Consider the following 14269-nt stretch of genomic DNA (forward strand, 5'->3'; position numbering starts at 1 on the left):
AGATTTATTATTACGCCAATTTAAGACTACCTAAGCTCCCAGAAAAACTCGAAAACGCCAGAAAATTCACCCGGTAGTACACAAATTTCATTAGGGGAGAAGTTGGACCCCTCCTGCAGGGCTATCCACGTTTAAATTCCGTACGAAGATGGAGGTGGAGGGAGGTGTAGGGAGGAGGGAGGAGGAGGTTGGAAGGGGGGAGCCTGCTCCGCTTCCAGCTCCCCACTCAGCGCGAGCACGTCCGCGTCGCAGCGACCGCCCGAGCCCCCCGCGCTGCTCGGCGCCGTCGTGCTCGGCGCCGAGTCCGGAGCCTCGTCGCGGTCGCCTTTCCACCAGCTGTCGCCCTCGCCACCAGCGCCGCCGCCACTGCTGCTATCGCCGCCGCTGCCGCCGCCTCCGCCGTCGCCGTCCCTGACAGCGCCGCCGCCGCCGCCCGAAGCCAAGTCGGCATGCGGCTGCAGCGCGATCCCACAGGCGGAGAGGGGCGGGCTGTCCCCCCGCGGCTGCACCTCCTCCCCCCCCTCCTCCTCCGCCCCTCTCCTCCCCTCCGCCCCCGCCGATGCCCCGTCCCGGCGAGCGGCCAAGAGCTCCGCGCCGCTCCCGTGCATCGAGTCCCTGTCAGCGCGGCGGGAGGCCGCAAGCTCCGCCTCGGCGCTGACCAGCGCGGCTCGGATCGCGTCCATCTCTGCCCGCAAAGCGGCCTGCGCGGCGCGTCGTGGACGTGTCGTGGACGTGTGGGGAGGAGGTGGCGGTATGGAGGAGGTGGGCGGCCGCGGCTGCGTCGCGCTCTGCGGCCGCGGCGGCGGCGCGCTCGGCGTGCGCGGTCGCCGCACGCCGCTCCTCCTCCTTGTGGCCGACCACCTAAGCGGCACGTCGCGGACGCGTCGCGGACGCCTCCCACGCTCCCGCCCCTCCCCCGCCGTACTGCCGCCCACCGCGCGCAGCGCAGATGCGACCTTGAAGGCGGACTGGAGCTTGGCGGCGCGGTCCTGCGCCGTCGCGCGCAGCTTGGACGACGTCTTCTCGAGGTCAGCGCGCGCGCGCGCCAGCAGCCGCTCCCTCTCGCCGAGCGCCTCCTGCAGCGCCTCCGACCGCTGCCGCTCCTGCTGCGCCTCGACGGTCCTCCGCAGCCGCGCCTCGTCCTACCGCCGAGTTGCGGCGGAGGTCCAGCCGAGATGCGGCCGAGACGCAGCCGCAGCCACGCCTCCTCCTGCCGGAGGAGGAGGGCTGCCTCGCCGCCACATCTAGGTCCCGTCTAGGCCCCGTCCTGCTGCCGCCGCTCCGCCGCCAGCTCCGCGAGGGACACCTCGGACGAAGCCTTGAGCCGCTGCTGCTGCAGCCGGCTCTCCTCGAGCTCGCCCGCCAGCGCCGCCTCCCTCGCCTCCGCCTCCTCCCGCCCCCGCCCCTCGTCGCGCAGCAGCGCGCGCAGCTCGTCCCTCTCCCTCGCCGCCCGCGCCGCCTCCTCCCTCGCCTCGCCGCCCTCCCGCTCCAGCTGGCCGCTCGTGGCGCGAGCCTACGAGAGGGGGGCGAGAGGGAGGGAGCCCGGGCACCGCTCGAAAGGCGCGACACCGCCGGGACCGGGAGGGGCGCCGCGAAAGAGGCAGGGGCACTGCGGGAGACCGAGAGAGGGGGAGCTCCCGCGCGCCTGGGCGAGCAGCGCCGACCTGTCCTCGCGCTGCTCCTCGGCGACGCGCGCGCGCTCGGCGTACCTTCAGCCCGCCGGATGGTGTGAGAGACGACTCGGTGTGAGAGACTCGGTGTGCCTCTGCAGCCCCTCGGGCCACTCGAGGCCAAGCCAGGGGAACCGACCTCCTCCTGCCGACCTCCTCCTGCCGACCTCCTCTCCACCTCCTCCCCACCTCCTCCCCACCTCCTCCCCAACCCAACTCGGGGCCCCGCTGCACGCACCGCTGCAGAAGCGCGTCGCGGAGCCTCGAGAGAGCGACCAGCAGCAAGCCTCGCCTCCTCCTCGCCCGGAGCACCTCCCCCCACCACGACGCCGCGCGAGAGAACCGGCGCAAGGCGGCGCACCGCTGCAAGGCGGCGAAGCCTCGCCGCGCGCGACGCCTGCAGAGCCGCGCTAGCAGGGAGCGAGCGGCGCGCAGCCTCGTGCGCCGCCGCCTGCTCGCCTTCGCCCACTCGCTCAGCGCGCGGCCGAGGAGGCGCCGCGCGCGGGCGTGTTCTCCGCGCGCGAGACGCCACGCCTACAACACTCTCGCGCACACCTCCCTTCCCCTCAGCTCCTCTCGCCGCCGCCGCGAGGTCGAGAGGGAGAGAGGCGCGCCTCGGCCCGCCGTCGGGAGAGCAGAGCACTGACGGCGCGCCGCCAGCGGCTTGCCGCCGAGCGCAGGCGGAGGGACATCGCCGCGGCGCGAGCCGAGCCGAGCACTCTCCTAGAATGTAATAGAATGTGATAGAATGTAATAGAATGTAATAGAATGTGACATGCGGGAGCACTCTCCTGCGGCGGGGAGGCGTGTTGTGCGTGGGGGGGGGGGGGGTGGAGGGCCGGAGAGGAGAGGAGAGAAAAAAGGAGAGAGGAAAGGAAAGGAGAGGAGAGAAGAAAGGAGAGAGGAGAGGAGAGGAGAGGAGAGGAGAGGAGAGGAGAGGAGAGGAGAGGAGAGAGAGAGAGAGAGAGAGAGAGAGAGAGAGAGAGGGGGGGAGAGAGAGAGAGAGAGAGAGAGAGAGAGAGAGGGACGAAACGCTCCTGCGGCGGCGGCAGACTGCCCTCCACTCGCGCAGCCGCCGCCTCTGGCTGAGCAGCGGCGACTGCTCGAGCGCAAGCGCTAGCGCCCACCTACAGCGCCGCTCGCCGCTTGCATCTCGACTATATACGGCTACGTCTCGGCTAGATCTCGGCTAGACCTCGGCCACATCTCGGCTACGTCTCGGCTAGACCTCGGCTAGACCTCGGCTAGATCTCGGCTAGATCTGGGCTAGATCTCGGCTAGATCTCGGCTAGATCTCGGCTACATCTCGGCTAGATCTCGGCTAGATCTCGGCTAGATCTCGGCTAGATCTCGGCTAGATCTCGGCTAGATCTCGGCTAGATCTCGGCTAGATCTCGGCTAGACCTCGGCTAGATCTCGGCTAGATCTCGGCTAGATCTCGGCTAGATCTCGGCTAGATCTCGGCTAGACCTCGGCTAGATCTCGGCTAGATCTCGGCTAGATCTCGGCTTGATCTCGGCTAGATCTCGGCTAGACCTCGGCTAGACCTCGGCTAGATCTCGGCTAGATCTCGGCTAGATCTCGGCTCACCGCTCGCGCGGCCGCCGCTTGCGCTCGGTCAGGCCCGACCACGCCGCGAAGCAAGCCAGCCGCCAGCGGAGCGACTGGCGCGGGCGAGGGGAGAGGGGAGGGGAGAGGGGAGGGGAGAGGGGAGGGGGGAGGGGAGGGGGGAGCTGGGTGTCGTCCTGGTAGCAGAGCTGCAGCAGAGTGGGGACGGGGGGGGGGGGGGGGGTCGCGGCGGCGGTGGCGGCTGTGGTGCTCTGGCGGCGGCGTGGGAGGCAGTGGCGTGGAGTGGCGACAGAGGGCGGTGGCGGCGACAGAAGTGGTGGCGGCGGCGGTGGTGGCGGCGGCACCTCGCCGCGGGCGACGCGCCGCGCGTGCAACGCCACGAGGAGCCGCCGGTGCCACGCGTGCCAGTGGGCCGCGAGCAGCCGCCGGCGCACGCGCGGGAGGAGCGTCGCCGCCTCCGACGCCACAACGGCCGAGGCTGCGCCCTGGCAACCTACAGGTCGCACCGCTGCCAGATAGCCACATCCGCCACCGCCGCCATCCCCGCCTTTCCCTTCGCCACGCCGGAGCTGCACCCACGCTCGCCCTCCTCCTCGGCGACCAGTTCTCGCTCCAACAATCTCGCCTGCCGCTGCACCGTCGACAGCGCGTCGGCGTGGCGCTGCCGCAGCTCGGCCAGCTCGCCACCCAGCCGCGACAGCGCCGCCTCCGCGTGGCGCACGTTGGACTCGTTGACCGCCTGAGGACACGCACCCGAGGGCGAGACTGGCGGCCAGGCAGCTGGCACACTCTTCGCTGGGCGCGAGCACCTGGAACTCTGTTAGTCGCTCCATCAACTGCACGTTGACGTCCTTGAGCGCATCCTCCTCCGCTCGCCACGCCGAGGCCTCCTCCTCTAGCCGCTGGATGCGATCGCAGAGCGCCTCGACCTGAGCGGCACTGGCGGCGGCAGAGCCGGGAGCGAGGCGTCTCGACCGCGAGCTGGCGGCCATGCACCCAACCCGCCAAAACCGCCAGGGTTCGGACTTTTTGCGGGGTATGGTATGGTGAGTCGACACCATACCCCCCCGCCTGCTGACAGACCCAGCCTCCCAGACCGGGGATGGGCGGTCAAAACCATACCCCCCCACCCTGTGGGCCGCGAGACTACCATACCACACCCCGCAAAAAGTTGGAACCCAGGCGGTGCGCAAGAAGAAAGAATTTCGACCCCGCGTTTTTTTTTGCAAAACTGGCTTGAGTGTCTTTTGATATTGTGTTAACCATTCAGGTTGTGCGGCAGCTATTTGTCTTTACGGAGACCCGTGTTATGGCCCTGCGAACGCGCACCCCCCAGGGCTATAGGGCTCTCTGGCCCGCAACCCGATGCCAATCATCCGGCCCGCTGGGTGCGCTTCTCAGCTCCCCGGCCCTGGATGTGCGGTTGCACAAGGATAGCGTGCCCCGACGAACGGCGCGACACATAGCGGGGGACACTGTGCGCCGGGGGTAGTATGCAAATAAATAAAACGGTCAAACTCTGAGACGAGATGGGATTCGTAGGGACATGTGTCCCCGCCCTGCACGATCTTGGTGTGAGGGATCTTGCCGTCCCGCAGCGCGTGCCGCGTGCCGGAGCCCGCCAGAGATATTTTTTCATTGGAACGAAACATGGACACCCCGTGGCGCGGAGCGGAGTGTCGGTCCTGGTACTCTACCTGGAGAAGAGATCTGATGCACGAGCATTGCACTCATCAGCGACTCGCTCTACTTCTCGACTCTACTTCTTAGCACAAAAGCCCACACACGAGAGAGAAGCCTTAAGCCTACGTGCTAGCCCCTGCGTGCAACGAACGCCGTCACACGGCCTCGCACTCAACCTGACGAAGGAATCACGTCGCTGCTGTATATGCATTTGCCGCCGCCCCTCTCCTTCGATATGTCAGAACGCTGGCAATTTTGCGCCGGTCCGTCGGCTCCCTACTGCGCCTGCCCCGTGGCCATTGGCGGATGCGCAATCCCGGCTGCACCGGCCGCATCCCCCGCCGCGCCGCCGTCCAATGGCAGCTCCGGCGGTGGCATGCAGTAGCCACGCTCGGCGGGCTGCGTCAGGGGCGCGCCCTGGTCAGTGCTCTGCGGCGCGGTGTGCGCCTGCCCCGTGTCGGCAGATTGTCTCAACGGCGTGCTATAGGACTGGTCCGCGCTGCACCAGCTCCCGGCAGACTGCAGCTCCTGGTATGCCTGGCTGGTGGCTTCGATCGACTGCGCCACCGGAGGCGCGCCGTATGCTTGGCTCGCGTCGGCAGCGGTCGTGCCGGCGGCGGGCGCCATCACAGCGAGGGCAACTGGTGCGCCGTACGCTTGGCTCGTGTCGGCGGCGGGCGGCACCATCGCAAAAGCGCTGTCGACCGGCCGCATCACCGGCGTAGGCGTACCGTACGCCTGGCCCCCGTACGCCTGACAACACACAAGAAAGAACTCCCTTCTGCGCACCCCGCCGCGCGCGTCGAGAGCAGGGCTCGGGCCCAGCTTCATGTGCTCTATTGAAAATGTCTCCCTTTTCTTGTCGCCTGCACCGGCTGAATCAGCGGCATGCCATACGCCTAAAGCGGCATGCATGGCAGCATGAGAAGAGACCCGAACAAGTTGCGCTATCGGAGAAGACGGCCGGCCCGCCTGTCCTGCATCGGCCGGCTGCACGAGTTGCGCGCCACTGTACACCTATGTAGTGCCGTGGACCGTCTCAGCGGGCGAGGAAGGAGGGAGTGTGTGGCCATCGATCACGGAAGTGGCTCTCTCACCTGCCCTACGCCGACCTGGTGCAGTGAAGCTGCGGCAAAGGGCGCGGCGGCGGCCTCGCACAAAGGGGCCTCCTCCCTATTCTGCGCGGCGGCGCCAAGCCCCTCCCCCGCAACTGCGCCCGACTCCACCATTGGCCGGGCGACGGCAATCTGTGCCTCCTCGTCGCCATTCGCGGGGTCGGGGCCCGAGTCGACCATGGCGACCGCAATCGGAGCTGCACACACAATCGTGGACGCGTCAGTGGACAAAACGTCCTCGCGCCGTGGATGTGGGCGGTGCTGCGCAGTGGAGTGCAACTATGGTGGCAGACCGGACATGGTATGTCTCGTAGCCCGCACCTGCGTTCGCGGCGTCGGCTGCGTTCCGCCGGTCGCTCGCGCTCACGTAGTACGACTTCCGCTTGCCCATCAAGATCTGATAGTGCTGGTCAATGCCCGCGCCGGAGCGCCCCGTCCCTAGCCGCTCCGCGATGTCGCCCCAGGAGGCATCGGGCGTCTCTGCGATGAGCTCCTGCCGGCCGGGTTCGACATAGGGCGAGGAAGGGCGATTAAATCGAGGCGGCAGCCGCAGCGGCGGCGACAAGAGCAGTGATAGAATGAGGTCGGGGTGTAGGATGGAGCCGGGGATCCGTTTGTATGAGCTGCCGCCGAGATGCAGCCGGTGCTGCCGAGATCTGGAGCGAGGGAGGTGAGGTGGCACCTTCAACCGAATCTCTTCCTCCGCCGTCCAGCGCGCGACCTTGCCCGACGATCGGCGCTGCGGACAGAGGACACGGTCTTGGAAGCGATAAGGGTTGCCGTGGGCGTATTGTGGGCATGGTGTGCGCGTGCGTGCCGTGGGCCCAGGGCGCAGTGGCGAGGGCGGAGTGGGCACGGAGGCATCGAGGCATCAGATGACCCAACGCACGGGTAGTGAGCGCAGAGCTGGGATCTCTCGGAGGTGTGAACCGTGCGCTTTGTCGGCTTGGCGGGAGGATGGCCCGCGGATGACACATCCTCCGAGGCGAATGGAGTTACGTCCGTTCCAGCGCCCTCACCATCGAAGGCCGCGTGCACCACCAACGCGCCTATACGTAGCACACGGTGTGAAGTGCCGCCGTTCACACACGCGCTGCGCGCACACCCACCAGGCGGCGCCCTCGGCGCCGCTCTGTGCGGGAGACGCCGCATATGGCGACGACTGCGTTGGGAGGCGTCGTGCGGTCAGAGATTGAATCTAGTCGCGAGAGGCCCGGGCGAAGGTGGCCCGTTGGCGTCTGTGGGCCGTGTGCAGCAGTCCAGGATGTGTCTAGCGATACTTCAGTGTCGGAAGCGGCGCGCCAGCTGCTGTTTCGCGGCGGTGGCGGCGCCACTTCGCCTCCGCTTGCCTGCTTGGGTCCAAGCGTGGCGGAGAGAGGGTGAGGAGCGACGCCCTGTCTGACACCACAGGCAGCGGCTACGGGCCGCCCTGTCTGACACCACAGGCAGCGGCTACGGGCCGAGGCATGGGTAACGGGCCGTGGGACGGATAACGAGCGGCCGGTACAGTAGCAGCGGTGGTGTGGGAGGGAGGTAGAGAGAGGCGGATCGGCAGTGGTGGAAGTGAGGCGGTGCAGCCGCCCACCGCACAGGATCTGCCAGTGTTGGTCGACGCCGGCCGGCGAGCGGCCAGTGCCCAGCTCAGCAGCCACTTTGGCCCAATCCTTGACCCCGCTCTTCACCAGCGCGCGCAGCTTCGTCTCCTCGTCCTCTGACCATCGCGGCACCTTTGCGCCCGGCGCCCGCCTGAGGGTATGGAAGCGGCGGTGCGAGATGCAGAGCCAAAACAGCGCGGACGCAGCACAGTGTGGCGTGTGCCCTAATCTAGTCGAGGGCGGGGCTGAGCGAGGGAGGAATCTGAGCCAGTCTGGGCCTGTAGCAGGCCCAGTGAGGCGGTGCGAGCGAGTGCAGCAGGGCTGGCACACCGTTTTTTCTTTGGCCGCGTGTCACACTCTCGCGCCGTCGCCCCACCCGCGGTCTCTGCCGTCACCGCCGCAACCACGGCATCGGCCACCGCCGCCTGCGAGTTCTCGCCACCATTCTCTGCCGCTGCGCTGCCACCCTGTGCTGCTGGTGGCCACAAAGACAGCGGCTGCACCCCGGACTGCTGCAGCGTATTGGTCGCGGCGGTCGCTCCCGAATGGTCGAGCGCAGCGACATGCGCCTCGGCGACGCTGGTCAGCTCCGAGCTTCCCTCAACCTTCACCACACAGGAAGCGATATCTCCGTTATGTACTGAGGCGGGAGCTGGCTCCATGTGCATGTATGTGTCAAGCCGCGCCAGCTGGGCCCCCCAAACTACCTTCGCGGGGCGTTTAGAGGAGTCTACGGATAAACACGTACGAGCAGTAACCGATATCCCTTTCATCGGTTAGGAACTCCGGGTTTTGCATCTAGGGGACGACCCCGCCACGATTCAGACAGCGAAACCATCAAGTTTTCTCGCTGTACGCTGAGCCAATTCGAGACGCCAGACGAGGGAGGAGGGTGGCGGGTGGGCCTCGTCTGATCACAAGAGAGTCTTTTTGATTTTGTTTCTGAAGTACGATTTTAGTTTGATTCGCCAACATGGACACATGGAGCGGCGGTGTGTGTCCGGTGAGCCCCGAGCCGGACACCATGCCGCATGCGGATAAAGCGCTACACTTAGTACCCTACTCGTTCTGTCGTGCTGGACACCGCAGCACAGCCGCGGCTCACTCCCGAGACCAGCGCGCAGCGAGCCTGTGGATCTCTAGCCGAGACGAGCAACCTTGGCGGCGGGCCCCCCCTCCTGCTCCACGCCGGCCACCGACTGCGGGGGCGCGCCCGCCTCCGGCACAGGCGCAGGAGCGGCGGCGGGGTCGTTGGACGGAGCAGGGGCGGCGGCGGCAGCGGCGGCGGCAGCGGCGGCGGCGGCGGCGGCGGCGGCGGCGGCGGCGGCGGCGGCGGCGGCGGCGGCAGGGGCGGCGGGAGGGGCAGAGGGGGCGGCGGGAGATGCGGCGGGCGGCCCCGTCTCGTCGACCCAGATGCGGATGTTTTGGAGGTTCTTGTCGGTGCCGGCCGAGGCGAACATGCGCAGCGTGGGGTGGACCTGCCGGAGAGAGAGAGGCGGCCCTGCCGTCTCAAGAGCTCGAGGCTGGGGCGCGCAGATGCGGAGTGCCAGCTGGGCGTGTGCTGGTGCGTGTCAGTGTGTGTGTGTGTGTGTGTGTGTGTGTGTGTGTGCTGGTGGGCTGGGAGCGGTGGGAGCGGCGCGGTGGAGGGGCGCTGTTGGGCGGCGGCGGTCGGCTCACCGAGACGCCGAGGACGGCGTCGGAGTGGCCAGTGAGCTCCTGCGCCACCGCCTTGGTCTGCAGGTCCCAGAGGAGGATGTGGCCGTCCTGCGGGGGAGGGGGGCGGCGGGAGGGGAGGAGGCCAAAGGTGGGGCGGCACTCCTCGCGGACTCCTCGCGGGCCCGCCGCCGGGTGCGTGGGAGGCGCGTGTGCGGGCAGGTGTGTGGCGAGTCCGGAGGGGGGGCGTGTCCGCTCCTCGGACCCCGACACGATCAGGTGCGGGTCGCAGGACGTGACGAAGTCGGCGACGCAGCAGAACCTGCGGAAGGGTCTCGGAAGGGTCTCGGAAAGGTCTCGGAAAGGTCGCGGAAGGGTCGCCACGGGACACAGAGGCACGACGTGAGGGAGGGTAAGGGGGCGGGGGTGCGTACTTAGTGTTCTTGTGGCCGCTGTACGAGCGCACGCATTTGCCCTTGTGGTAGTTCCACAGCCGCAGCGAGCCTGCGGTCGCGAGGGCGGGTGAGAAGAGACGCTGCCAGCCTCCTCTGCTGTGAGCTCAAAGGCAGCGGCGCGCCGTCGAGGAGCGAGGCGAGGACGTACCTGCAGCCGATGCGGAGCCGGGATGCAGCCGAGACAGGAGGGTGGCAACGACAACAAGGACCCCTCCTCCCTCCTAGGTACTCCCTCCTAGGCTGCGCCTCCCGTTGGGCGAGAAGCGGACGTGCGAGACTGGCGGGTTGTCGTCGTCGATCAGCGTCTTGAGGCACTGGCCGGTCGACGTGTCCCAGATGCGGCACAGCCCGTCGTGCGACCCCGACACGAGTAGCGTACCGTCGCAGGAGAAGTGCACTGCGCTGACCGGGTCCGAGTGCGCGGGCAGGATCTTGAGGCAGCGGGCCTGGCGGAGGGGGAGGGGCGAGAGAAGGGTCCGCACGGAGAGAGGCATGCCTGTGAGAGGCGCGGCTCGAGGCAGCGGGGGGCCGCCTCGCCGCCAGAGGCGGAGGAGTCTGGGGCAAGCTCTGGGTGGTCTCGGGTGGGTCTCGGCTGATCTCAGCGAGTCACCGTCTTGACGTCCCAGAGGCGGAGGGACTCGTCGAAGGAGCCGGTCGCGAGCAGGTTGCCGTGCGGGTTGAAGTTGAGGCAAAAGACGAAGTTGGCGTGCCCGCGCATCGTCTTGAGCAGCTTCCCGCTCGACACCTGAGCAGAGCGCAATCCCGGCGGCAGCGGCGAGGTGAGCAGCGGTGATGGGCGGCGGAGCCCGCAAGGTGAGAGGCGAGAAGCGGTGGCGGCGGCGGGCTCGGCGGCGGCGGGCTCGGCGGCGGCGGGCTTGGGCGCTGCGGGCTGTCGGCGACGGGCTGGCGGCGGCGGGCTCTCGGCGGTGGCTGAGTCGCTGTGGGCGAGCGGCAGCGGGACGGTGGCGGCAGTACCTCCCACAGCTTTGCGGTGCGGTCGTCCGAGGCGGAGGCGACGTAGAGCGAGTCGGCGCTGAAGGCGCAGTCCGAAATGCCCTGCGAGTGGCCCTGCATCGTGTGCACGCTCCGCCAGTTGGTGGTGCTCCACAGCCGCACAGTCATGTCGGCGGAGGACGACGCGAGCCATTTGCCATCCGGCGAGAACTTGACCGCCGAGACGGCACGCTTGTGGCCCGTGCAGACGTGGCGGCACGCGTACGACACGGACTCGGGCATACTGAGGCGCGCCAACAGCGAACAAACAAGAAAAGAATTTTGCAACCGCTGCCTCGCACAACACTGTGCAAGAAAAGATTGCGAGGTTTGGAGAATAAAACGCGGCGCCTGAGACTTGCAAGTCGCAGTCGATTGCGCCCTGGGTTTGCCGATTGTCTTCCGACGTGAGTGCGGCCTCCACACACACACACACATGCTGTCCAAAGAGTCATTCATCAAGGCCTCGTGCACCGTTTGGGGCGTCTACGCCGTCCAGATGTGCCTCCCCGCCCGCAGCCTCCTGCTACCCAACGCGGCCAAAGGATGTCCACCTCGAGAACCTCGAGCGATAACCTACCCACCACCCGCGCTTATACTTCGAGTGCGACCCCTTCTCCTCCTCCCCCTTCACTTGCGACATCCTCCTCCTCCCTAACCCTGACCCCCAGGCTCGCGACGCCTAAGATGCTCACCGAGTCCCACTTCCACGACGCGTCGACGCCCCTCTCGGCGAGCCAACTCCGAACCCCTGACACGCAGACGCGCAAGCAAGTGGACTGGCTCCACCGCGGTACTCTCATAGGTCTGGCTGACTCGCGCAACGTCCTGTTCCGCCTTTGCCGCTATCGCCGCCGGTGTGGATACTAGTGCAGTCTCTGGCAGCGCATGTATGTGGGAGCAAGTGATATCCCTTGCGGGTCCTCATCATGGCAACGCAATATCCGCTCATGCTTGCGCCCGACATCCTTAGTGCTCAAGCTCGAGACGGCAGAGGCGTACAAGATTGTCCTGCCGTGGATCGTCGCCACCGGCCTCCTCTACCCTTGGTCCGCAAAGCTGGGGCTCTTCTCTGAGGCAAGCAGCGACACGGCATTCCAGCTCGTATCGGCTGCATCTCGGTAGCTCTCAGGTGCTAACCCTAGGTCAAACCGAAGTACCCGATCCACTACGTACCCGAGACGCTATTCGTCATCCTCCCCGCGATGGGCCTGCTCGCCGGGATGTGATGAGCTCGACAGCTCGGGTGCGACGGCTGCGAGGTAGGTGCAGATCTGTCTGTGTAGGGTAGCCGCCGACGGACCGGGGTAGCCGTGAACCGGCAGCAGCACTTGGAGCACTTGGACACTGCGGTTGCCTCACACCCAGGGGGCCGCCGGGGAGCTAAGCGCACCCAGCGGGCCAGATGCTCGGGATCCGGGCTACGAGCAAAAGAGCAAAGGAATCTTACTTTTTATGCGCTGCCAGCAGGTACGTGCGAAACAAACCCCCTAAACGGCTACTCGTCGCCCTGAATGGTTGCCCAGGTTACTCAGGACACCATCCCGGCGTGAACACGACGAACTGCCCTTCTCCGATGCACGCGCGGCACGCTCTGGGGGGAGGTGGGGGCCCCCGGAGGCACCGTGCGCCGCGCCGCAGTGCGGAAACGGGGCTCCGGCTCTACTAGTCTCTACTAGCACCGACTTCCCGATTAAGCTAGGTTAATCAGAGGGCAGATTTGGAGAGATCTCGAGGAGTACACACAGATAGACCCTCCAATCATGAGAAACCTCCAACCTGATCGGTCGTACTGACCGCCGACAGATCACTCCAGACAGGAGACAGCAGACAGGCCGACGTCTGCACGCGGCCGGCCGGGCGAGAGGCTTGACACGATCCGACCCTGCGACCCTGACGCTGCTGCTCTAGCTATCAGACATGCGCTGCTGACTGCTGCCACAATGTGCGACCGGTGCTGGCCCACTTGGCGGCCTTCCCGGTCAGTGGTGAGGCGCAGTTCAGAGCTGTCGATGGCGCGATGCCGCACTGGTCCCACATTGGTGACACGAGACCACCACGTTTGCCGGTCCAAGGGAGAGGCACTGGCGCTGTCCTGAGAAAGTGCATGGTCCCTCTTGACTGCCCATGCGCGCGAGGCTGTGTAGGCATAGCCTCGAGAGTGCCAGCAGCCAGTCGCCGAGGCAGTTTGTGACGCGCATTGCGTCAGAAGCGTGCACGCGCTGGAAGGACACCTTCCTACTGGCCGTACGATCAGGTCGTCACTGAATGCTTGATACTAAGGCCGCGAGCTATGCAGGTGGTCAATTGTGCAGCAGGGCACGGTCAGCAGCGCCGACAGGCTGTCGCAAGGCGTGATAGCATGGCCGCAAGTACGGCGAATTCCTTGAAAACAAGTAAAAAATCGCGCAAAAAAGAAAAAAAATCCCGAAAAAATCGGCGCCTGCGGCGGGCCGTGGGACCCCATCTCCCCCCCGCATGGATACCCTCTAGGGCCCCCGCCTCCCCCCAGAGGCGGCACGCGCCACGGCGCGGCACGTGCCGCCGTCTTTGTTTGAAGTAAAAAGTCGAATCAGAGCGGTGTCGGCGTTGTCCTGAGTTTTCTCCTTCGGACCGCCCAACCGGGACCGCTCCGGGACGCACGCCGGCGAAGCACCATCAAGCTGCTGTACGGCCGCGGTATCGCCTCCCCTGGCTTAGCTAGACTGAGATATATTGTGCACAAGGTTGGCCTCTACAATATATACACTGACACTCTACCTCCCAGAGCTCGTCCCGGTCCGCCACGGCCATCCTTGGCCTCCGGAGGGCCCCCGGCCGCGGCGCGGTGCGGCGGCGTCACAAATCCGACCACAGAGCACCGGGACGCGGTCGGGCGATCTGAGGTCCAACTAGGCGTATGCATTGCCCATCCATGGCTATCACCTGGACCCATCAACAGGCGCCTGCGGCGCCGTGGTCACGAGGTGTTGTTCACACCTGGGCAAGCATACATGCAGCACTAGCCCAAACCCAGTTTCCAACGATGTCATCGGTGCTGCGCGCGGCGGCCGCGGTCGCTGGCAGTGCGTCGGTGCTAATCATGCTGCGAAAGGCAGAGGAGTACCCGATCGCCTTTCACGAGGCTGGCCACTCCGTCGTCGCCTCGCATCTCGAGTTTTGCGGGCTGGACGCGAGGACGGCCGCCGGCGAGCGGCATCGAGGACGGCTCCGGATCGAGGCGCCGTCGCTCGTCCGCTTCGCGACCATCGTACCGCGCGTGACGGCGGCCGGGGAGTACGTCGGTGAGACAAAGCTCACGGTGCGGTGGCGTCACATGGCGGCGCACACGGACTGGGAGCCAGGTGCGCCAGCCACTGCTGTCCTCACCACTGCCTCTCTCTCCTGCACCCTATCTACGGTGGCCCTCCTCTCCACTGCTCTCCTCTCACTGTCGGCGCCGCCGTGCTACGCAGGCACGGGTGCGGGTGGCGAAGGATCAGAGGCGCGAGCGGCAAGCAGCGACGGTCCAGCGGCAAGCAGCGGCGGTCCAACTC

At 66.8% G+C, this 14269-nt stretch overlaps 4 protein-coding genes across 4 annotated transcripts; 1 reads left to right on the top strand and 3 right to left on the bottom strand.

The window, feature by feature from the left end:
• Nucleotides 1-3732: 3732 nt before the first annotated feature.
• EMIHUDRAFT_216405 (hypothetical protein) lies at nt 3733-4231 on the bottom strand (the record flags this gene model as incomplete). The annotated part of the gene is made up of 2 exons (XM_005762174.1): nt 3733-3978; nt 4049-4231. The coding sequence occupies 2 exons, from the start codon at nt 4229-4231 to the stop codon at nt 3733-3735; spliced, it is 429 nt and encodes a 142-aa protein (XP_005762231.1).
• Nucleotides 4232-5198: 967 nt separating this feature from the next.
• Nucleotides 5199-8300, bottom strand: EMIHUDRAFT_216406 (hypothetical protein; the record flags this gene model as incomplete). The annotated part of the gene is made up of 8 exons (XM_005762175.1): nt 5199-5675; nt 5795-5821; nt 6020-6234; nt 6359-6530; nt 6720-6776; nt 6968-7086; nt 7623-7856; nt 8075-8300. The coding sequence occupies 8 exons, from the start codon at nt 8298-8300 to the stop codon at nt 5199-5201; spliced, it is 1527 nt and encodes a 508-aa protein (XP_005762232.1).
• Nucleotides 8301-8576: 276 nt separating this feature from the next.
• EMIHUDRAFT_416720 (hypothetical protein) lies at nt 8577-10987 on the bottom strand. The gene is made up of 8 exons (XM_005762176.1): nt 10716-10987; nt 10351-10485; nt 9987-10186; nt 9863-9888; nt 9720-9789; nt 9544-9607; nt 9310-9396; nt 8577-9110 (listed from the first exon to the last, which is right to left on the bottom strand). The coding sequence occupies exons 1-8, from the start codon at nt 10974-10976 to the stop codon at nt 8772-8774; spliced, it is 1182 nt and encodes a 393-aa protein (XP_005762233.1). The 5' UTR covers nt 10977-10987; the 3' UTR covers nt 8577-8771.
• Nucleotides 10988-11169: 182 nt separating this feature from the next.
• EMIHUDRAFT_216408 (hypothetical protein) lies at nt 11170-11962 on the top strand (the record flags this gene model as incomplete). Its single annotated transcript, XM_005762177.1, has 4 exons — nt 11170-11234; nt 11405-11526; nt 11707-11837; nt 11915-11962. The coding sequence occupies 4 exons, from the start codon at nt 11170-11172 to the stop codon at nt 11960-11962; spliced, it is 366 nt and encodes a 121-aa protein (XP_005762234.1).
• Between the last annotated feature and the right edge of the window lie 2307 nt (nt 11963-14269).

The sequence above is a fragment of the Emiliania huxleyi genome (assembly GCF_000372725.1).
Source record: "Emiliania huxleyi CCMP1516 unplaced genomic scaffold EMIHUscaffold_69, whole genome shotgun sequence".
Classification (NCBI taxonomy): domain Eukaryota; phylum Haptophyta; order Isochrysidales; family Noelaerhabdaceae; genus Emiliania; species Emiliania huxleyi.

Bases quoted from the DNA above. Each gene is read 5' to 3' on its own strand.
- EMIHUDRAFT_416720 (XM_005762176.1), bottom strand. From the start codon at position 10,976: ATGCCCGAGTCCGTGTCGTACGCGTGCCGCCACGTCTGCACGGGCCAC. The intron at 9,397-9,543 runs GAGCGGACACGC...CCTCCCCCGCAG, and splicing joins TGATCGTGTCGGGGTCCGAG to GACGGCCACATCCTCCTCTG. The intron at 9,111-9,309 runs GTGAGCCGACCG...TCTCTCCGGCAG, and splicing joins ACGCCGTCCTCGGCGTCTCG to GTCCACCCCACGCTGCGCAT.